At 36.4% G+C, this 24,656-nt stretch overlaps 1 protein-coding gene across 2 annotated transcripts in view; it reads right to left on the bottom strand.

Annotated features, from left to right (window-relative positions):
• LOC131157440 (cyclic nucleotide-gated ion channel 17) overlaps positions 1–19,729 on the bottom strand; it is a 47,765-nt gene extending 28,036 nt beyond the window's left edge. Inside the window, exons 1-6 of one of the 2 annotated variants that reach the window (XM_058111609.1) lie at positions 19,501–19,699; positions 19,155–19,405; positions 18,989–19,064; positions 18,302–18,869; positions 10,382–10,594; positions 9,874–10,175 (exon numbers count right to left, since the gene is read on the bottom strand). In XM_058111609.1, the coding sequence (XP_057967592.1) occupies positions 9,874–10,175; positions 10,382–10,594; positions 18,302–18,382 (596 nt within the window). In that variant the 5' untranslated portion in view covers positions 18,383–18,869; positions 18,989–19,064; positions 19,155–19,405; positions 19,501–19,699. Of the gene's footprint in view, positions 1–9,873; positions 10,176–10,381; positions 10,595–18,301; positions 18,870–18,988; positions 19,065–19,154; positions 19,406–19,500 lie in introns of both variants that reach the window. The other variant, XM_058111608.1, reaches the window with a different exon arrangement.
• Positions 19,730–24,656: the final 4,927 nt, after the last annotated feature.

Genomic DNA, 24,656 nt, shown 5'->3' with positions numbered 1-24,656 from the left:
CATTAATCTAATAGTGCTGCAGTTAACTTATACTTGGGAAATTAATTGGTTGTTTGGTTTGAATATTGTGCTTAATTGATTGGTTGTTTAATTGTGTTGTTGATTGGATAAAGGAAACTAAGTTCTTGTGTGATTGACAAATTAAACAAACAAGCCTAAAATTAATTAATCAAGAAGAAGTTCTCATAGGAATTAAAAGAAAGTTATAATATCCAATTCACCCCCCCCCCCCCTCTCTTGGGACTACACCTTACTTTTCCATATTGTTTTGGGGAAATTCTTACGTAACAATGGTATGGTTTTAGTACTCTGGTATGGTATTTGAGGTTTATTGTGTTTCCGCTGTTTGTTTTAAATTTTGATATGGAAAGGTGTACCCTGGACCCCACTGGGTTTCAGGTAGTGATAACTGTGGTATCAGAGATACGTTACAGAAATGGTATCAGAGCTTTGTATGTTCCGAGTCATTACACTCCTAGAGCCCGTTTAGTAGTAAAAAACAATTTCCATTTTCCATAGTTTTTCAAAGAATTATATAAATTTTATTTCATTTTTTGGTTTTTCAAGATTCATATTAAAAAGGTAGAAAATAAATAGTTTTTTAAATGTACAAAACAATTTTTCAATTTTCATTTCTAGATTTTAAAATAATTATTAAAAAAAAAAGATAGTTCTTTTCAATTTTCAAAAAATTATATAATTTTAGCATGTAGGATCATATTGGGACTTGAATTTGAATGCGTGGCTTTTGAAGAAAATCAGTACATAATCCACACAAATTAAAGTCCAAGATCCGAATCCATGCTCCTCAATGCAAAGTAAGAGTTGGAAATCTAGTATATAATATAAAGATGTTATCAACTTTTCTATATAAATTTGGAAAATTGGAAACAAGGTGACATTTTTGTAATTATTTAAAAAATTAGAAATAGAAAAGAAAACTATTTCCACAAGAAAATAGTGTATTTCCTTCATTTTTTTAATTCAAATATTGTAAAAAAGAAAAATTAGCTGACTTTTTAGTAATTTTTTTAGAAAACTGAAATTGAAAATTAAAATTACTTTCTACAACTAAATGGGCCCTTTGGGTTTTGTAGACAAAAGGTGCGAAGGAGCTCTGACTAGTATTGCCTTAGGGTCTCTTTGCCCCCACTAATCCAACCTATGGGCCTTGGGCTGTAGCATTATCACTAAATTTAGGTTATAGAGTTTGGGCTAAACTAGCCTATGCCCAAAAACCCCCTACTTTTACGTCCACTTCAATCTATCAAGCCTAATTCAACCTTGACAAATAAGTCCATAGACAAGCCTAATCTACGCCTATGAAACGAGCCCAACCAAGCCTTGTCACTGAGCTGAAAATGAATGAACTCATTCATGTTCAGGTTCAGCACATTGATTAAATGAGGCTCTTGGTAAGAAGAGGTCTTGGGTTCAATTCCGCTTGAAGGCCAATTCTTTATTTATCACAAGGGAGTTGTGGGGCCAGTCACATCCTTCTTGGTTTGGAGCTGCTTGAAAGGGTTCGAAGGGCTCGTCCAGGTTGGAATTATGAGTTATAAAATATATTTGAAAAAAAAAAAAGTGAAGAGATGCTTTCCTTGTGTGCACTAACCAAAACACCAAAATGGTGTGATTTTCAGACAATGGGGTTGGCTAAAGAGCCATTATTGTAAAACCCTAGAGCTTTAGAGGGGAGACTTAAAAAAAAAAATAAAACAATGTGGCCTCACATACTCTACTTTTTGAATTTTGAAAATGAAATGAATTGAAAAATTAGACTTGTGTATGCCTTCGGAAAAACAAAGAATGTTTAAAAAGATTGGATTGGAAAAACAAGGATTTTCATATTTTTGGAGGCAATCTGAAATTGTCGAGTGCTAGGGACTTGCATCATTGGCCAAAAAATGAAAGAAAATAGGTGCGAACATCTAAGGAGAAAGCTAAAGAGCATAAGAGCATAAGAGCAAATTACAAGTATTGAAGGAGACTAAAAGGTGTTGTGAAACTCTACACAAAGCCCATCATTTTTTTTCCCTTGTATTTTGTAAAGATTTTTCTTTACTCTTTTGGATTTTTTATACATTTATTTAAATTTTATATTTTTGTTTTCTTTTTTGACAATTTTCCTAAAAAAAAAAAAGAATAAAAAATTGAAAGGACAACAGCTCCTTAAAAAACCTAGCATTGCCTAAAATCAATACTAAAAATCATAATGATGATGATGATGATGATGATGATGATGATGATGATAATAATAACAATAATAATAATAATTCCAATTAATAAGTCATGAAAATAATAAAATTTTTTGGGAATTTTTTATTTTTTATTTTTGATAATTTTTAGGAATTTTCAAACATCTATTGAAGGAAACTAAAAATAAAAATAAAAATATTAAAAAATTTTTTTAAAAAAAACATTGAATCAGGTCAAGTCAGCTGCAAGTTAACAATACCAAAAGAGGGCAGGTGAGGTCGCATCCTCGTGTGCTAGGGTTTCCAAAACCCTAGCTGCCTGCTACAAGCACAGCCTGCTGCTAGACCTCCATCACCACCCTTTCCTAGTCACTACTGTACCGCCAGAAAACACAGCAGCCCCTATCTTCATTTCCTCTCTCTCTCTCTCGCTCCCCTAGTTGCAGCTGTCGCCTATCTCCCACCAGGGCCATTGGTCACCACCTGTTTTCTGGAAAACAGCCATGCACAACCGTATTATGCTTCCTTCCTCCTACTTCCCTCTCTCTTCCCTTCTTGCACTTCTTTTCCTTGCCTCTTTCTCTCCACCCTCGCTGTTTCCTTGAGATCCAGAAGGCATGGCAGCTGCTCTTGGTAGCTTGGGTGACCTAATCTGCCCTTCCATTCTCAATTTTCTCACACTCCCTCTTTAAAGCCTATTCTCTCTAAAACAAAATCTCTTTCACTCTTTCTCTCTCTACTTCCTCTCTCCCTCTCTATGACCTCTCTTCCTAAAGAATTGCTGATAAGATAAACAAGCAAAAAGAAGAAAAGGAAGAAGTATTCAATCCCCATGAACACCAAAATCTTAATTTTTACGCAAAGATGATATATTCTGAATTGGAGTCCTATTTTTGCACAACCAAGAAAAACATATCAAACATGATTTTAAATAGCAATAGTGACTAGTGTAGTGTAAAACTGTTGTAGCAGGAAGCGAGAGTAGTGGATGTTACATAACAAGAAGTAGGTGTAACAACCATGATATTTTTTCAAGCACACACAAACTCATGTATTTTGGCTTATTTTAATGTTTGAAGCTCCTAACCATGGGTTTAAATAGTGGTAGTGGGTATTGTAATGTAATGGTACCAAGTGTAGCGAGAAGTAGGAGTAGCAGATGTTACATAATTGAAAGTGAGTGTGACGGCCGTGAATTTTTTTCAAGCATGCACAATCCTATGCATATCAGTATATTTGCATGTTTGAGTCTCTAAAATCTTCTTAAAAAGAGTTTTAGTGTATTTTGGATCTTTTAGTTCAACTTGCTAACATTGTTTAATAAGAGCAACAAATTTTTACATTAGTTGTAAACCACTATTAACAGAAAATTATATAAATGCATATATACATATATATAGTGGATATATATATCCACTTTTTCATCAATCATGTGTTTGATAAATTTTAATTAACAAAAAAATTCAATATACACTACTTTAATCTATTAGGCACATAATACAATAAATTAAACTAGTTCTATTATTTTATATGTTAAATTAATTTCAAGTAATAAAAATCTAAAAAAAATTGACTAACAACTTATATTGTATAAATATAACTCAAGCTTAAAACTATAATATATAGTCATAAAATTTATCATTAACTAAATAAAGTACTAACAACTTGAACAAAAAAAAAACTAGAAAGGAAAAGGAAGGTTGAAGTTGAAAAGAAAATTAATAAAAAATAAATATTTTTTAACAAAATAGTGTTCACATCAAATGATTAATTAATGCACCTTTTTTGAATATTAAATTTAAAAAATAATAATTTCTATATCATTATCATCATCATTATAATCCCCCCATTCCACGTAGCTTACCAAGAATAATTTATGAAAACAGAAAAAAAAAAAAGAGGAAAAATGACAAGAAAAGTTTAAGATAATAATTTTTTTTCCATAACAGTCCTATAGCAGTTACACTTCAGTTGTAGAGGCCATTACATAACAGTTGCAGTCTGTAATGGTTGCTACAATGTGATTTTCATCCCACCAATTTAGCGGTGTGTAACAGTATTGAGGGCCCAGCCGCCCAAAAAACCATTATGTAAAAAAATTTAAAATAAAAGAATATTTATTAAGAAAGAGACTGTAAATCAGAGCGAGGATACTAAATCCTCAAAAGAAAAAGGAAAAACAAAAGCAAAGAACAAAAAATAAATAAATAAGGACAATAAAAATTGAAAAAAAAAATAGATACCTAAATTATCCAAGAAAGCCCCTCTCTAATCCTTTCCCATCATAATTCACCAAACACTTCAAACACTAATTCCCTCTGACCCTTCTTCGCCTTAAATTTACCACCATCAAGCCTAACTTCACCTACTCTATGATTAGACAACATGAGGCCCAACCTATCCAACAAAATCAGAGTTTGAATGACTTTCTCTGCAGAGTCTTGAACTAGAGTGGGCAAAATTCCATATTTTACCTTCAGATCTTCTTTAGAAACATCATCCTCAAAAATATTAATTCCATCTAAACTTTCCAGACGAGGAGGCGGCACGGCAAGTAAGGTAAATCCCTAAGACAATCAAAAGAAGAGTCAAAAGAAAATCCTAGCTGCTCCCGAGTTTGATCAAAAAGCAATCCCTTGTCACTACTGCCTATGCTATCATCCTTCGAGACTTGCTCCATGTCTTACTATCCTTACTTGTATTAACCCTCTCGACAATTGGCTCCTCCATACTTAAACCAACTTTAGTATCTCTTTTGAGATTTTTTTTTTTTTTTTTATCAACAGACAAATCCCAATTATCTTCCAAAGAATTCCTCCTTTCCAAATTCAATGCATAAACATTTTCACTCTTCAAATCATCCGAATTGACTCCCTTATCATCTGAATTCCCTTCTGCACCAACAAAAAAGTCCTGATTTTTCAATTCAACAAGAATTAAAATTCTTAGAATAAGATAACCCAAACTCAGTCCTACAATCCTGCGTAATTTCATTCTTCTCCACAATAGGAAACATGCCACTCCAGAAAATTAGTAGAATTTTTAGGCACTGATTTGATTTAGCCGTCAATAGAAGTCATGCATAACCGAAAGTTCAAATAATCCTAAATGGTATCTATACTTTGAGGTATGCAATTTAATTATATCATATTAGCTTTTGTTATGATTTTTTAAAATTTTTTGGTAAGGTAAAAAAAAATAATATTAGCTTCTTTTTCTGGGGGTAATATAAGAATATATTAGCACAAAACAAGAAGAAAAGGAAACTCTACTGAATTCCTAAAACCACCACATCTACCTCTAACATCAAAAAAGACTATTTTATGAACTATTGAGTCCACAATAATGATAGGGCACTTCTCGCTTTCCGCTCATGATAGACAGTGACATTCCAGGTAAACTTTTAAATATCTGTGGAATGTGAATTGCCCGAAGAGGACAGCCAAAACCAGGGCCTTCATTCCAGCTAGAAGATGAACTTGGACAATAGAGATAGGTTGTGACCTTATGATGGACTTCTTTACTGAAAGAACAGCTGAAAAATAGGTATTTCTGTCCTCTAGATAGTTGACACAGCAAGCAAGAAGAGGATTGAATTTCACCCCAAGGAAACAGCCTCTTCAATGTTGAAAGCCTATCTAAAATTGCAAATCAAGAAATGAAGGAGTATTCTGGGATGTTAAACCTGAATGAAACTGCAGCATGCCAACTCACTTCATGAACCTTATTTATTTAGTTCCAGGCCGAATTGAAGGAGACGAACCTGATGTGGAAACAATCCAAACAATGGAAGCATCCATAGCAGTGTTTAGATAAACCAGGCCTTTTACATCTCTACATGAAAGTATCCTAGGTCAATTCCAGCATCCAGCTGCTAGAATTGCAGAAAGAATAGCATCAAGAGGGAAACCAAGATCAACAGACAGAGCAAGATCATAGTGAAACAGCAGGGACTCTTTGGGTTCCAGTTGTTATAAAAAAGAGAAATGGTTTTTCCATTTCCAAAAGAATGCTTGGCACAAAACATATTAACGTTACATTTGGTTTGTAGAATGTCTATTCCTAAGAATAGATTAGTTATAATAAGTTAGTTATAATTAGTTACACAAAAAAGTATGCTGTTACCATAAAATAAATAACCAAGTGAACTTTTATGAATAGATAAAAAGGAATAGACGAGGAATAATTATTTCCAAATTTCACCACAGGAATGTCTATTCCTGTCTTATAACATGTTGGATGAAATAATTAAGAAATATACAAGGAATAGTCATTTCCTATGTTCCCAAATATCTCATTATGTTTCATCTTATTCCAATGAATATCTATTCCGCAAACCAACCGTAACCTAAATATCTTGCCTTTAGAATGTTCTTCCAAGTGCAAGAACACTTAAACGGTCATATGGGTATGGTTACAAAAGCCATTGCAGATCAAATGGGGATGATTATAACAAACTCCACAGTTGATCTTAGGTGGACCTTCAACAAAAATGGCTTTTTTTCTGTCAGCTCATACTATAAGAATATGAAAACAGATCAGCTTCGCATTTCCATGGAAAGGTGTCAAGAGTCCAGTTCTCACCAAAGTTGCTTTATTTGCATGAGAAGAAGTTTCGCATAAAGTTCTTACTATCAATAACCTTCAAATAAAGGGGCCTAACTCTGGTCATCAGGTGTTACTTGTGTATCCATTGATCACATCCTCCATTTTTTTACAAACCAAAATCTTATTATAGAGAGAGAGAGAGAGAGAGAGAGAGAGGAGGAAAACAGGGAGGATAAGATATCCTCCCGATACAACAAGGAAAAAAAACAAACTAAAAAACCAAAGAACAAATTTTATGAGCAAAGCAACCTAGTCCCATTGTAGATCTGACAAAGGTAAATGCTGAAAGAAACCATTTGCCAGAACAGTGCAAGAAACACCACTCTATTCCAAGCAAGTTAAGAGGAGTATCCAAGTTCTTAAAGATTCTGGCATTTTTCCCCACCCAAATATACCAGAAGATAGCCAAAATTGATCACGCATGAAGTGCCTCTCTCCTTCCCCTTTCCAAACCTCTTAAAACAACAAAGTACAAAATGCCTCTATCTTCTTTTGTATGTGTTATGCATTATATGCATGGCGAGGATGAGTTCACGCTCATCTTTTTCTTCATTATTCCATGGCTTGGTGTCTATCAAACAAGCACTTTGGCTTGTTCGTGGACTACTCTTTGGACTTAGGAGGCATCTCTGCTGATTGATTTCAGAAATTTCAGGAGTACACTTTGCGGTGGCATGCGGTTTTTGCCATCTTATGGGCACTCTGGCTTCAGAGAAATGCTTGTCAAGTTGTCATCTATTAATTTGATTTGATATTGTCTTCTTCACTTTGTTGTGGGGTTCTCTCATGAGTGATTAGATGGCTTTGTTGTCCTGCTTTTTCTGTCTTCTGAATGTAATTGTTTCGTTTGGTTTTTTCTGGTTTGTTCCAGGGATTTCTCATCATCCTTGTACAATCTCTCCCCTTCATAACTAACAAGTATTTTTCTTATGACAGAAGAAGATGAGAATAAGAAATCCTCCTAAACAATAAGAAAAAATAAAATAAATAAAACAAAAAGATATGCAGCAGCCATCAAACTCATAAAGCTAGCCAATCCTGGTGAATATTGGAAAACCTCACTCCTTTAAACAACCAGTCACAGCACACCAAAGGGAGGCCAAATTATCAATCTTCTCCCATAACAAAGAAGAATTCAGACTTTTCCCCATAAATATTCAAGCAGAGTCATAAACCCTACCCTGCAGAGCTCCACAAAGCATCTGCTCCTCCCGTCTACCAAAATCACAAAAAGAGACAACCAACAAATCCTCCACCAACTACAAACCCAACTTTCTCACATGATACCAAAAAGCTTATTCAAAATATTCAAAGCAAAAGTGCAATGCAGAAACAGGTGAGATGCTGCCTCTAAACTATCAAGACATAAAGAACATACATTAGGAAAAAGTGCCTTTGAAAGTTTCCTACTCTGCAACAAATTGTTGGTGTTAACTCATTTAAGAACAACCAACCAATTAAAAGCCTTGATTTTTTTTAAGGAACATTTGCCTTCCAAATAGTTTTATGGACAGGAAAAAAATGTTAACATTAGTCAAAAAAATCAAATAATGATTTGCAAGAATAAACCCTTGAAGAATCTAAAGAGGGAAGGACATCAAATCTCCAACATAAGTAACAAAGAAGAAATCTCCTCCACCTCCCCACCATTTAGAGTTCTGCAAAAGTGAAAACCCCAGAAAGATAAGTCACCTTCAGAAATAAAAAAAGAAGAAATAACATCATTATGCCCAGAAGACAAGTGATAAGATGGGGAAATATATAGACAAAGCAATATCACCCACCCAAATATCTTCCCAAAAACAAATTCGAAAACCATTACACAAAAACAAAATTAGTACGAGGAATGAAGGGGCAAAAGGGGGTGAATCTAATAAATACACCTCCATAGGCTTTCAGAAGAACATCTGATTACCAAATTAGCATCCACTCATTCATCAAGCCAGATTTACTTCTAATGACTCTATGCCAACAAGAAGACTCTAAAGGAAACTGCCATAACCATTTAGCCATAAGACCAGTGTTTTTAGACACCAACTTACCAAGACCCAAACCCCCACCTGCCATAGACCTACACCAATCCCCCAACTAACTAAATGATCCCTCTCCTGCCCAACCACCAAACAAAATGTATTGTAATCTTCTCAAGCTGGCTAGCTGTCCCCACTAGAATCCTAGTATAGGCAAATAATAAAGAGGAATAATAGAAAGACAAGCTTGAATAAGAGTAATGCAACCCACTTAGGAAAATAACATGCCTTTCCACCCATCCAAACACCTAGACACCCTCTCCACCACTGGATCCCAAAAACCCACAAACCTAGGATTACCACCCAACAAGGCTTCTAAATAAGACAAGGACCAATCCAAAAGATCAAAACCCGCTAGTTATGCCAACGCCCTAGATCTATTGGAACTCATATTAATAGATGCAAATACCACACTTCCCCAGATTGATTTCAAGTGCAGAAACCCTCTCAAATATTTGAAGAAGAATCAGAAGATTCAACAAAGAATCTCTATGATCACCTAAGAAAGATAGGAGACACAAAACCCCTCTCTACCCACCTCCGGCTCCAACCCTTTCACTAGACCAATATCAACCGCCCTCTCAACCATTCCACTCAAAACATCATTGGCAACACAAACAACAAAGAGATTACCTATCCCCTTGTCTAACACCCTCATGACTTTAAACTACGATTTAGGGTCTCCATTCACAATAAACAAAAAGAAAGCATTAGACAAGAAACCTCTCATCCAAGACTACCACCTCTCCCCAAACCCCTTCCTGGCAAAATCCTTATCCATAAAATTCCAACGTACCTATCATAACTAACAAGTATCAACAAGATGCTCTACTAAACCAGCCAAATGAAAGCCATGCCATATAGATCAGCAAAGCAATTACAGAGCAAATCATGCATTAATATCGGCATAATATTACAGGCCTTACAACCATTATCACTGTTCTGAAAGTAGAAGTATAAAGGATACCAAGTAGCAAACAAATGAGGACCAAAGATTCTAACTCATAGGAATTCCTAGTATTGCCATGCAAGCATACCTTAGTTGTTGTAAGCCCCACCATAAACAATACAAGTACTTCTTAATGAAGCTTGTGGAGACAACTTGTTTTGATACAGCATTTTCAAAGATGCCATATTTAAAGCTGATATCATTATCAGGATCACAGTTCTTAAACACATTTGTACCATTTGCCCAAATCATGCGATCATTATGGTTAGAAGCATCGCAATCTAGATAATTAAGAAAGCATTTTATAGGGCCAGATTCCTTTTTGCATTCTGATTTCCAGCATGAAATATGTCGGTCCACTGACAGCAAATACCATGCTGCCCCTAAAACCTACATACAAAAATGTTATAGTTAAATTAGAAAACTGTCCTAAACTCAGCTAAAGAAAACATTGAAGAATCTACAATGATTCTGCTCAATAGTATGACTACCAAGCAATACTACTCTTCTTAGAAGCCTCCATGAATGAAGCAGACTTCAAAATAGATAAATAAATAAAAAATGATTAGAATTAAAATAAAATACAACAAACATACATGGCTTGCCAACATGTACAGTAGCAGATTATATGCAGCCCCTGCCCAAGCAGTCTTCGTGACCACTCCAGTTGCTTTTATAATTTGAGAACTCAATGGAAAAATCAGATATAATCTAGGAGCATACTGGAGCAGAACAATGAGCGCAAGGGCATTGTTGTTATGATCTGTTCGGGGGCTTCTTGTTGCTGGTATAATGAACCATATGACAATCTGCACAATATGTTCTCCATTAAGTGGTATTCACCATTCACAACTAGCAAAATTGTAGGACATATAATAGGTGACAACTAACAATACTAATTTTGTAAAAAGAACGACCATGTCGTAGGAATCACTTCAGGGCAGGCAAAAGATACAAGAGACTACTAATAAAGAGGTTATTCATGGTTTTAACCATAAAGTCATTCAATTCTAAATGAGCTATCTTTATTTGTTAAAAAGAATCAAGATTAGTAGCTGAAAATGGGAAATAAGGCGCAATTTTCCAAGCACCCATATATTACCATGTTCCTAGTTTTTACATCTAATTTCAGATGATAAACAACAGCACACATCGTAAAACCACAGAAATTAATCTACTACAAGATTAAGAAAATTTTTTAACTAGGTCAAAAGCACAAACAGATGATCATTTCTCTACAGTCCAATACATGCTCGAATCTTAGATGATTGCAAAATCTCATCAATAATATAACAGGTATCTCCTCCATCGCAAGTAAATCCAGCAGAATGGCTATCAAAATATGAAGGCTATTAAGGCTTGATATATGTTGTTGGCCCACAACCTAACAGCTTAAGCTCTTAGGCAAAGTGGCATTCTAACATGGTATCAGAACCATGGTTGCATGGAGATCCTGGGTTCTAGTCTCGCTGCCCGCATTTATTGAGTGCTATTTAAAAATTATTGTATTCCATGTAATGGGCGTTATTTATCATTTGTTTATCTCTCCACGTGCTGCCCGGCTGCATGTGCAGGGGAGTGTTAAGGCTTATATACATTGTTGACCAACAACCTAACAACTTAAGCTTTTAGGCAAAGTGGCAATGTGACATTCTAACAAAGTCAATGAAGAGAAAGCCTTGAAATGCATATCCGTGGATTAATTTATATTAGTGGAAGACCCTAAGGTCCTGGCATAAATTTGAGGTGAGGAAGAGGCTATGAAGGTACATTATCCTATCTGTTTAGGACAGCAGTAGAAAAAGATGCTCAGGGTTTCTGATAACATCACATGAGAAGATAATGGGATACACTGGAATCAACCTTTGGATGACCCTTGCATGATTGGGACTTGGAAGATGGATTTTTCATGTCTTGTTTGAATTTGCTATACTCTTCCAAGGTGTGTAAAGTAAAAGGTAAATTCTTTTTAGTGGAAAGCATTAAAAACAGTACATTTTCCTTTGAATCTTATCTTTTTGCTCTGGAAGGTGAACATAGTGACTTTGAGGACAGTTCGAAATCCAACCAAAGTATAATTTTTTCCTTATCAATTTAACGAATTGGTGATTTAATAAGGGGAAATTTTTCCCATTTGTCCAAAAGTAGTAGTCAGTTTGGATCACTGCTTCTATATTGCTCATTGTGCATGAATTGGATGCTGCCATTGTTCTGGGTCAGATTCAGAGGGTAACTGTAAAAGGTGGTTGTTGATAGCAAGCAAAAAATAAATTGATAAGGCGAAGTTGGCTACTCAAAAAGATTGCCGGTTCTACAAAGATTATAGGAAAATTATTGATAACCGGTGGAGTTTTCAATTGCACCAAGACTTGCACGCAGCTGGTGAGCATGAACAAAATACAATTTCTTATTATTTCAACTTTTAAATTATGCATAGTTGCATTAAAACACTATTATTGATTAATATGTTTGTAAATTCAATTTTAGGATATTTTTTGAACCACCAATTTCTTTATGGCGCCCCACCCTCTCCTAAAGTTGCTAGAAAAGTCATGGATGGGGTTAAAAAAGTGATAACCAAGCTGGTACTCGATATAGACACTCAAATATAGGCTATTAATCAAGTACTGATTCTATTGAATAAGGAATTATTTTAGTATTGTATAATACATTCTATAATATATATCTAAATAATTAATTATACTTCACAATACTCCTTCTTTAGCTGTTGCTATATTAGGATAGGCAGAAGACATTTGGAAAACCGTTGGCTCAAAGGGCAGTAAAACAAATAAATTCTAGTAAATGTAGCTAAATAATGGATGAATGGATATATTTTGTCATTTTTATGTTCAAATTTGACTTTTCAAAAATACACTATACTGACATATGTTTATCTTCAATTATTTATACAGCCGAATAGTAGATTCATTATGGCATGTGTGCTCCTAAGCTACAAAAAATAGCAATCAGAGTTCTTAGCCAGATCACATCAGCTTCGAACTGTGACCGTAATTGGCGCACCTTTAGCCTCATCCATACGAAACAAGAAATAGACTAAAGTACATGCGACTAAAAAGACTTATTTTTGTACATTACAACATGAGGTTAAAGTTAAGACATAAAATGAGAAGAAGCCAACAGGACATCGAAGATAGTTTCAACCATATCAATTTGGACTATATTTTCAAAAAAGATGATCCTTTGTCCATGGCTAGAGGAGTGAGAGGCACCATTACTCAACGGTCAAGACAACTCAAATTGATTAGATGAAGAGGTTGGTGGTACTGCAGAAGGAGGTGATCAACCCCTAATAAACATGCATGACTCAAGTTCAAGTGCTAAATGTACACAAAGTGATGATAATCTTGGTTTGAGTCCACCAAGTGATGATGATGGTGGTAGTGGTGCTGGAACTGGGGATGAGGGTCATGGTGGTGGTGGTGGCGGTGCAGAATATGATTATGAGTATGACATAGGGGCATCATTTATAGGGAATACATATCCTCCTAGTCGTTATGGACTACATAATATACCCAAAAATTATGACTTGGGTATTCCTCCATAGTACCAATCTTCACAACCCAAGAGAAGGGGTGCTACTAGTGGTGGACCTAGTGGGAGTCATGGTGCGCAAACTAGAAGAAGTCACCAACACATAGATCGTGATTCTGTTGAAGATTCATATGGTGTGGTTCGTAGTTTTGGAGACTTTGGTTATGATTCATCATCACAATCATATGGATCTCATCAAGCATATCCTCCACATCAACACTATAATCCATATTATGCATCTCATCCTTATCCTAGTGGATCGGGATCTAGTGAGTCTTCTTCTACACACTACCCAGAGCCAGCCCCAGCCCGAACTTATGGATATTATTCAAGATATGGTCAAGGAGGAGATTATGCACCTCCTATATCAATTGGATTTTCACCACTTATAGATTTTCAATAACAACAACGAAATAACGTGAACATGAGTGTATTCAACTATGTATTTCCACAAGGGTGGAGAGATAATTCCCAATCCTAATCTCAAGATAGAGATGCAGATTATGAAGACCCTCCACGTCATTCTTTTTGGTGGTGACATGGGGCTATATTGTAATATTGTATTCATGCATTTGACTATTAATACCAATCATTTTTCAAATTCATGTATGTGTATATTGAGTATTGACTCATTTTTAGTAATTTTATGTCTCTAATTAATTGATTCTTCCTTTTAATTACATTTCTACATAAATTTACCCATTAAAGTAGTGCAAGCTATTAAAAAAATGACTTTTTTTTTTGTAAACAACGCACTAAAATTAATATAAAAATCATAATGCTTATTAAAAAGCATTTGTATGTTGAATAAAAGCAGTCAAAATTCATTAAAAATAATATATTAATGGATTTCATGCTTATTCTTCCATTTTGGCATGGTTGTGCATGTGTGAAACAAATTCAAGACCATTACGCGACGTTACCCGCGACCGCGATTTCGAATCTTGGAGACAAATGATGGATGCCATTTTGGTCACAAATTAAGCTGTTGAGGACAGTAGGAGGAGGAAGAAGAAGGCTTCATCTTTAAGATGGATTTCGAAAAGGCTTATGATAGAGCAAGTTGGTGCTTTCTGGATACGATTTTTATGAGAAATTGGTTTGGAGAGAGATGGCAAAGATGGATGAAAGGTTGTACCTCTAATGCTTTTTATTCAGTGATAGTAAATGCGAACCTAAATCTTGGCTTAGGGCACAAGGGCTATTAGAAAAGAGGATCCTCTTTCCCCGTTTTGCTTGCTTTAGTGGTGGATGTTTTGAGTAGGTTGGTTGATAGGGATATGGATAGAGTTTAGATAACGGTTTGTAAGTGGGGAGAGAGCATATTATGTTCTCATACCTTCAGTTTGCTGACGATACCATCTTTTTCTTAGAGGAACATAGGCCTTCTTTTTGGGAGGTAGGATTACTCTAATCGAGGCTTGCCTTTCTAGTATCCTGTCATATTTTCTTTCTATTTGTTGCTAGTAAGATTGAGAGGATTATGAGAGATTTTCTTTGGTTAGGTGTAGGGGGTTTTAGGGATCATTTGCTGAGGTGGGAGGTAGTTTGTAGGTTTAAACAGGAGAGCAATTTGGGTCTTGGAAATTTGGTGACTAAAAACACAGCTCTCTTGGCCGAATGTCTTTGACGGTTCCCTTTAGAGGATTCTTCTTTGTCACATAAAGTTATCCTCCCTCCCTCTCCCCTTCCCACTCTCTCTCTTCAACAATTCATTGGCCCTCAGCAAAAGCCAACCAAGAATTGAAAAACCACACACCCAAATCCAAAATACCCTTTTCCTCATCCCACTTTTCCTTTCCCTCAAAACCCACATAAGGATATCCAAAATATCCCTTCCTTATCCCCATTTATCCTCTACCCCTCTCTCGCTTTCTTTAGCAATTTTTGAAGTCAGAACATAGTCTTTTGCTACAAAAGTATTTGGAAGTGTCAATGACGTGTCTGGAGTGTCCAACACGTGTCCAAAAATAAAAACATTGAAATTAATTTCCAACACATTTCAGACATGGGTCAAGCATATGTTAGGCGCTTGTCGGTGTCTAATATGCGTCAGATACCAATACCCTAGTCTCTTAAGAGTGTCAATGTTTCCTAGTGTGCTTCAATCCTTTCCTCACATGTTGAAGCAAGGTTGCTAACATCAAGCAATGGCTTTAAGCAAAATTTCAAGTCTAGAAATTGGGTACTCTGCATTACTTTCTCTTATTGAGATTGTAGGGTGTAAGAGAGGGTTGATTCTATCTCCGCAAAAAAATATGCCTTGGACTTGCTAAGTGAAAATGGTATGTTGGGAGCTAAATCCGTTGACACCCCTATGATTTTCAACGTGAAGTTTTTTAGGGATGTTGGACACAAACTTTGAAGAAAAATATCGATATTTGCAAGTTAATCACTAGACCTAACTTATCCTTTTGTTCTAGAGGTAGTGAGTCCGTTTATGGAAAATCCCAAACCACACAAGGATGTTGTTTATAGGATTCTACATTATTTCAAAGGCTCTTAGGGCCGAGGTTAATATATAAATGTAATATAAAATGTGAGATCATGGGATACTATGATGCACGTAATGGTCTTAGTCCAACTTTGGTGAGGTATTGTCTATTTTGGCCCACTAGCCTTAATGCACCTCATGTAGTTGAACCTTGAACATCCTTATATGCCCAAGATCTCCCTAATGCACATCCTATGTCGGATCATAACAAGCGTACCTTTTCAATCTCTAACACCCTCGTCAGTGTTGCCTACACCTTCATGTGGGAACTACACCTCTCTGTAGGATCCACCCACATGACAATATGTTGAGATGGCTCTAATACCAAATGTAACGGTCTTAGCCCAACTCATAAAGTATCAGCTGCTTTGACCCACTAGCCTCACAGTTTTGTCCCATAAAAGGTGTCTCACATGGCTCAACCTTGAACCATCCTGATATGCCCAAGATTTTCCTAACACGTCTGATGTGAGATCGGGATAGGTGGATCTAGATGCTATATATTTGTCGAAGGTAATTTTTTATACCTTGGGTAGCAAGAAACAAACGACTATAGTAAAATCTAGTAGCGAACCAAAATTTCGAGCTAGGGCTCATTTATCGAGTTGAAGACTCTGGTGTCAAAGATGGAATTGTTTTGTGATAATCAAGCTATCGGCAACCAAGTGTTTCATGATAGGACAAAACACAGTAAATTAACTGTCATTTTTTGAGGGATGTTGTATTGAAGATGGTTGTGAGGACTCCTTTTGTGAAATATGTGGATCATTTAGATGATGTTTTCACAAAGGCATTATGTAAGTCTCAAGCCTACATTGTTAGTGGTGGTACCAAGTTGGGGTAATATGATATTTATACACTTGCAGCTTAAGGGGGAGTGTCAAAAGAGAATAGGCTATTTTAGTAATTGTGTGGTGTGAGTAGGGGTATTTTTGTCTTTCACTTTTTTTTATTATTAATATATAAGAGGGCACACCTAGATCTGTACGTAAGGCTCCAAGAAATTGCTGTCATATATCTTTTTTCTCTTCTTCTTTTCTTCACTCTTCTCCATCTCTAACTTCATAACATTTTAATTTAAATATTTTATCATGATTTAGTCTAGGTTAGATTATCACATATGTAGGCAAGTTTATATTGAAATACAAAAGACAGTTAGTCAAAACTAGTAAATACATTTTAGCTATCTCATATTTGGTTTGCACACATTGTCTCTCATATTATAAAAACAAGGATATCTCCACGATTTCAACAGACATTGACCTTATTTTTGTTCAAGAACATACAAGAAACTAAATCAATATTTTAAAAGGCAAATGTGTGTAAGGCTAAGCAATTTAATTCTTAAGATACAAGGCATAAGCCTTAAGGCATCGAGGCATAAGTCTTTCGAGAATTTTATTTTTGAACAAAATATATAACTAAATTACATCTATTTCAAAAGTAAAGAAAAATTAAGAAAATCAAATACAATTTGGAGGCGACTTGTTGGCCGTTCAAAATATACTAACTTGAGTTCATTAAGTAACTCATGCCAAGAGATAGCTATAACATTACAAAGTTCAAATTATTTTCAAGATCTAAGATGCTACTCTCAATCACTTTGGAAAGGTTCAGGTTCAAGAGTTTTAGAAATCAAGTATTACAACATTCCTTTCATATAAATATGGATTTAAAATTTTCTAGCCAAATCTAACTTGTGAGACACACACCTAATATGCATATAAGCCTCAACTATAAAGGTGCAAACTCCGTGCCTTTAGTACAAATGAGTTAGCCTTAGTGTGTAATGCATTGGCAATTTTTGGGATTTGGTATTTTAGAGTAAGTTTCATGGTATTTTAGGCATGCCTTATCTTGAGGCTAGTCTTGATTGAGCCTTTTAAAACATTGGACTAAATAATAGGGCAATACAAAATATATAATTTCAGTCACAATCTTTAGCTACATAATTGCATCCAGTCACATATTTATATACTTGAAAAAGAGATAAAGCGGAAACAAAAACTAAAAACAAAAAGACCACAAAACATTTGGTTAGGTTCCCAAAAAACTAAACAAAGTAAAGAAAATGTTTGAACAGCATGATAATTTTTGTCCTTGTGGATCAAATAACAAGTATCATAACATCCTCCAACTACTAAAAAATTTTACAATTCCACTATTAAACCCTAATAAATTAAACATTAGAAATAAATTTAAAGCGTAAATAAATTAAAACAGGAAAAAAAATAAAAATAAAAGATATTATTTTAAACTCACATGGGCATTTCAATTAATCCTTCCTCTTTTAAAAAAAATGTATACACAATGATTTAGTCCACAAAAGCAATTTCTCAATATAAAGTATTAGAGGTTGCTACAGAAAATGAAAAAAAAATTATTTTCAATTGTTGCATAAGAACAAAAACTGAAAACTGGCAACATATACAAACACATTACAATGCAATAAAAACAGAAAACGTACCTGAGGAAGAGGCAATGTAGCAAGCAGATCAATGAAGAAGTCGGATCTAATATACCTCCTGGAAATCTTTTTGGGATCCATAACAAGTTCACCCCTCCCAAAAACCCTTGAGCTTGGGGCAACATATGCTGTCCGGAATTTAATAATCACATGCAACAAATAGGAGAAATCAGCTGCAGTCCGTAAACAGGTCACAGCAATGCGCAAATTTACATCTGTCCTCACGCACGGTGAGTCTGCGTTCCCTCCAATAACAGGCAAGTACAAATATAAAGGATCAATAAAAAGTGCCACCAAGCATGAGACAATGAAAACCCAGTTCCACCGTAGTACGATCTCGCTGCCCGGATCAAGAATTCGCTTACGCCATGGCTCTGGGTCCTCTGGGAACACCTTGGATTTCCCAAATTTAAAAGTCTCTGTTAAACTATTTCTGCCCCCTACCACACAATTATCAGTTTTCAACAAGGAAGATGAGACCTTGTATCCAGAACATGACTTCGCTGGGCGTGATGGATCAGTAGTTTCCCATGGTAATTCTCTCTCTTGCCTTCCATCAGAATAAAACCTATAATTTATCAACCAAAAAATTTATCAAAAAAACTTCTTAAATTTCTTTGTTTGGTTGCTGAGAAAAACTAAAGAAAGGAAAAGAAAAAAACCACATAACAGCCAAGGATAACTCACTTAAACCAACCCAGACAGTGGTCCCTAGGCTTAATTGAGCGAATTCTGCTTCCTTAAGGTCCTAAATATTCAAAAACTAAAAATAAACGTTTGAACTTTATTTTCTTTTCCTACACATTCTCAGCAACCAAACAGACATTAAAAGATCAAAATTTCAGTTACCCACCTCACGAGCTTTCCTTTCTTAAACTCCATACCACATGCAAGGCTAACTCAAAAATCCAACAGCCCAAGATATTCGGAACACAGAGAAGCTGAATCTCATCCTCCCCTTCCACAAGACCCTCTCTCCCAAGGAAGAGGGAGGAGTTAGGGTTTGGAAGTGGAGTTTGAGAGACAGACAGACAGACAGACGACCAGCAGCTCCGGGAGGGACTGGCTGCTCTGTACACTCGTGCTTTGGATTGAAGATGGCCTCTGCCAAAAACAAAAACAAATACTAGGGAGAAAATAAAATAAAAAATAAAACATGAACGGAGGAAACGGAAGACCCAAAGTCATGAAAAACTGACCTTGATCAGCGCAGAGGCTTCCGACCAAAACCAGCTTTCCACTGCATCTCCAGGCGGGTCCCACTAGAATTTCGTAAAAATGTGGACTTGACTTCTTGCCTTACTCGCTAGTTGGTCGGCGGTTGGTAAAAAAGAAAATATTCCTTCCTGCCTGCTCCAATTGATAGGACCACGGGGCACCAACATGCCCTGTCTGAACTTCGAACTCGAATTCCGCCCGGTGGGCATTGCTGTCAACATGCCTGTTTAAGCTTTAAAGTAATGGAGAAATAATTGGGTTGAATTATTTACTCGGGTCTTATTTTACATAATTAATTAAATATTTAAATTTTAAGTGATTTTTAATTAATAATTATCAACCTGAATTAATTTTTCTTAAACCATTAAAGTTGTCAAATATGATTAATTATACTTGTCCATAAAATCTTTTTCTTAATTGTTGTTGTGGCAAAATCCACGATACATATTTGACCAAACTATTTAAGAGATTTTCAATTTTAATCCATCTTTTATGACCTTTTCCCCATGTATAAACAATTCTTTTTTTCAATCTTTTCATTTAGTTGCGTGTAATTCCAGCTGATTGCTAATTCTATTTTCAGATTTTATTTAATTCCAAATCAGCCCCAATAACACCTAAACATAAACCTGTTTATTTTGATGTGTGTACATGTGCTAAGTCTGATCAAGAAAAATATATATTCACCAAACAATATTCAGCAAAGCATAAACATGTCACAAGCACAATCCACAAGAACACATTTACGTGGTTCGGCCCAAAACTTGGCCTACATCCACGGCAGAAACTCACCTCCAGAGACACTATATTAAACCGGTGAAAATAAATACAAGTACACACTGATTTACCCTTTCTTGTCTTATCGATTTCTTCTGGAAATCAGCCCAAGAACAACCCAAGAAATCTACCCTTCGCACCTGCGAATAACCCTAGGTTTCTTCCTATTGTTCTCCCTAATTTCCCTACAAGAAACCCCTCCCAAGAAATCAAATCTGTGTCTTTACCTTCACTTACCCTTGCGTACACATCCGTTGGAGATACCCAGCGCCGACCGCCCTCCTGCCGTCTCCTTCACTCCTGTGCGCAGGCGAAGGATCTCTCTCGGCTGCAAGTGCTCTCTCTCGGCGGTGATGGCCTCCTCGGGTCACAGGTCTCTCTCACGCGGTTGGTAGAGGAAGAAGCCTCACGGCTCTGCAAGGGAAGACGCACCTACCTCCTGCCGAATTCCTTCTCTGGTGTGGCCTCCTCTCCTGCGCGGCTGAAGGACCCTCCTGCTGCAAGTGCTCTCGCTCACGGCCGCTGAAAACCCTCTCTTGCGCTCGGGTGCAGCTGGCCTCTGAACCTGTAAAACAGAAATCTCAAGAACCCCCCCTGCTGCTGTTTTTCTTGAAGCTGCGAAGATGCCTCTCCCAGATCCAGCGCAGCTCCCTCTCGCGCCCCTGCTCCCTGCTGTTTTAATTTCAGAAGTAAAGGGAAGGATTAAAAGCAAATTACAACAATGCCCCCTTTAACAAATAAAACACCACAGCAGCCGTTGGATCTGCAACAGCGTGGACGGCTCAGATCTATCCCAGATCAAGCTTGACACTCCAACAATTCTCCACCTTGGCAAGCTTGTAACCCTTGCACCTCCTTAGCATCTCCCATGGCGGTTCCTGCAAAACAAAATACTAACAGCTTCCAAGGTTAACCAAGTTCGAAACATGTTCAAACTTGGATTTAGATACTACTTTAGTCATCACATCCGAAGTCCAACTAATAGCACTACCTAAAAACAAAAAACCATACCAGACAAAGACTTCATGGTATCTAGATTTCTAGCATAGTCAGAATCTACATATCCTTTTAATCCTATTTCACAATGCATATCCTTTTTACCAAATATTAATCCTTGCTGTTTTATTCCAGACAAGTATTGAAAAATTTGTTTCAAAGCATGTCATTGTGGTTTTCCAGGTTTGCTCATAAATCTACTCACTTGACTTACAGCATAAGATAGATCAGGTCTAGAACATACCATAGCATACATTACACTACCAACCATACTAGCATAAGGTATTCTATTCATAAACAGTGACTCATCTTCAGTTTCAGGACATTGTTTGCTAGACAACTTAACATGCTGTGCAATAGGAATAGAAGTAGATTTAACATGACTCATTCCAAATCTTTTTAATACCTTTGAAATACAAGACTTTTGAGACAAGTAGAGAAGCTTTTTATTCCTTTCTCTAGTTATTTCCATACCAAGTATCCTTTTAACAGGTCCTAAGTCTTTCATTTCAAAATTCAGATTTGAGCATGCGCTTAACTTGATTTAACATATCCATGTCTTGACAAGCAACCAACATGTCATCAACATATAATAACAAATATATATGACATTTATCACATGATTTAAAATAAACACAACCATCATAATTGCTTCTACAGAAATCATTTTGAATCATGTAAGAATCAAATCATTTATATCATTGTCTAGGTGATTGTTTCAACCCATATAAAGATTTCTTTAATAAACATACATGATTTTTATTCATTTCCGTATCAAAGCCCTCAAGAGGTTGCATATAAACTGTTTCTTCTAAAGTACCATGCAAGAAAGCAGTTTTAACATCAAGCTGTTCCAAATGCAAGTCATGTACAGCAACAAAAGATAATAGAATTCTAATAGAACTATGCCTCACAACAAGGGAAAAATATTTCATTATAGTCTACCCATTCCCTTTGTGTAAATCCCTTAGCCACTAACCTATCTTTATACCTAGGTGGTTCAACTCCAGGGATTCCCTCTTTCCTCTTAAAGATCCACTTGGATCCTATGAGTTTCTATTTTTTTTTTTCTTTTTGGTCTAGGTACCATCACCCATGTCTCATTCTGGTTTAGCGACTCCATTTCTTCTTGCATTGCAAGAATCCATTTTTCAGCCTCTTTACTATCCATGGCCTCTCTAAAAGTCCTAGGCTCCACCTCAATTTCTGTTTCAGCAACAGAAAGAGCAAACGCTGTCATATCAGCTTCCCCATACCTTTAAGGAGGTCTTATGACCCTCCTCTCCCTATCCCGTGCTAGAAGGTAAGTTTTTCTTAATTCAGAGATTTCCATTTCTAAGTTTTGCTCCTCAAAAACTGCAGCATTTGTTTCTAAATGGCTATGAGAAGTGGAGGGTTGCTCCACCTCAAGCTGCAAGTCACTAATATCAGAGTGTCTAACAGTCTGAATGTATGTAATCAAGAGTCTATTTTGTGGTGTGAATGGACTTCTTAAAACTAACCCTAGTGGACTTACCCAAGACACACTCCTCTCAGAATGACAATTCCTTAAGTTTCCTATCTCCAAGGAGCCCCTGTTTCTCCAGCTCCTTTAGGCCCTGTAGGCTAACATGTCCTAGCCTACTATGCCACTAGGAAACCTAATTTTCTACCCTGTGATCGATAGGTGAAGCCTCACCCATCACTGTCTTTCCTACCAAGGCGTATAACCCATTCTTTAGCACCCCTTTCATCACTACCAGTGAACCTCTACAAACTCTTAGGCTACCTCCTTCAGACTTAAATGTGTACCTTGTCTTATCTAAGCTACCCAGAGAAATCAAGTTTCTCTTCAGCTCAGGTATGTACCTCACATCTCTTAGCACTCTCTCCATCCCATCATGCATTAGAAGTCTCACAGTCCCTATACCCTGTATTTTACATGACTTATTGTTTCCTAGGATAACATGACCTCCTTCTAAGCATGCAAAGGACTCAAACCAATTTTTCAATGGACACAAATGGAAGGAACATCCTGAATCTAATATCCATTCTTTTTCTGAATCTCTATCAGAGACATTCAACACTTCCGCACTATCATACCCATCTAAAACTACGGCTGCCTTACCCTTTGATTCAGAGGTGGTGACATTTGCACCATTTTTCCTCTCAGGGCAATCCCTCCTAAAATGTCCTTCCTTGTGACATGCATAACACTTTAGTGCCTTGCTCTTAGACTTTGATCTAAACCTCTTGTCTTTTCCTTTCTCGTTCCTCTTTTCAGACCTACCTCTCACATTTAACCCTTCCCCTGACCCTAATTTAGACTCAAACTTAGTGTGCAATTCCCTAGAGTGCAAAACAGCTTGCACATCTTCCAAAGTCAGCCTCTCTCTCCCATACATCATAGTTTCTTTAATATGGTCATATGTGGAATCAAGAGAACTCAATAAAAGAATTGCCTGGTCTTCTTCATCTATACTAATATTAATATTAGCAAGATCCAAAAGAATTTTATTAAATTCATCTAAATGTTCATCAAACGATGTTCCAGGGGTCATTCTAAAGGTGTAGAGTCTAGTCTTCTTATGGAGTCTATTTGCTAGGGATTTTGTCATGTACAAACTCTCTAGTTTTGACCACACTCCAGCTGCCGTATCCTCATTGGAAACTTCCCTAAGCACTTTGTCTCCTAAGGACAAGATAATGGCACTATGTGCCTTTTGAAGAATTTCGGGCTTCATTTTGTCGGTGGAGGGAAAATCTTGTTTCCCCTCTTGTGAAGTGGATGCTCCCTTCTTTTCTCCAAGAAGAGCCTCCTCAAGCCCCTGCTATACCAAGATGGCACGCATCTTTATCCTCCACAAACCAAAGTCATTCTTGCCGGTAAATTTTTCTATTTCAAACCTAGCAGTCCCCATCACATAGCCAGGCTCTGATACCACTTGTTGCGTGTAATTCCAGCTGATTGCTAATTCTATTTTCAGATTTTATTTAATTCCAAATCAGCCCCAATAACACCTAAACATAAACCTGTTTATTTTGATGTGTGTACGTGTGCTAAGTCTGATCAAGAAAAATATATGTTCACCAAACAATATTCAGCAAAGCATAAACATGTCACAAGCACAATCCACAAGAACACATTTACGTGGTTCGGCCCAAAACTTGGCCTACATCCACGGCAGAAACTCACCTCCAGAGACACTATATTAAACCGGTGAAAATAAATACAAGTACACACTGATTTACCCTTTCTTGTCTTACCGATTTCTTCTGGAAATCAGCCCAAGAACAACCCAAGAAATCTACCCTTCGCACCTGCGAATAACCCTAGGTTTCTTCCTATTGTTCTCCCTAATTTCCCTACAAGAAACCCCTCCCA

The sequence above is a fragment of the Malania oleifera genome, chromosome 6 (assembly GCF_029873635.1).
Source record: "Malania oleifera isolate guangnan ecotype guangnan chromosome 6, ASM2987363v1, whole genome shotgun sequence".
Taxonomy (NCBI): Eukaryota; Viridiplantae; Streptophyta; class Magnoliopsida; order Santalales; family Ximeniaceae; genus Malania; species Malania oleifera.
The sequence above is the reverse complement of the archived record's forward strand: the minus strand, read 5'-3'. Positions and strand labels throughout refer to the sequence as shown.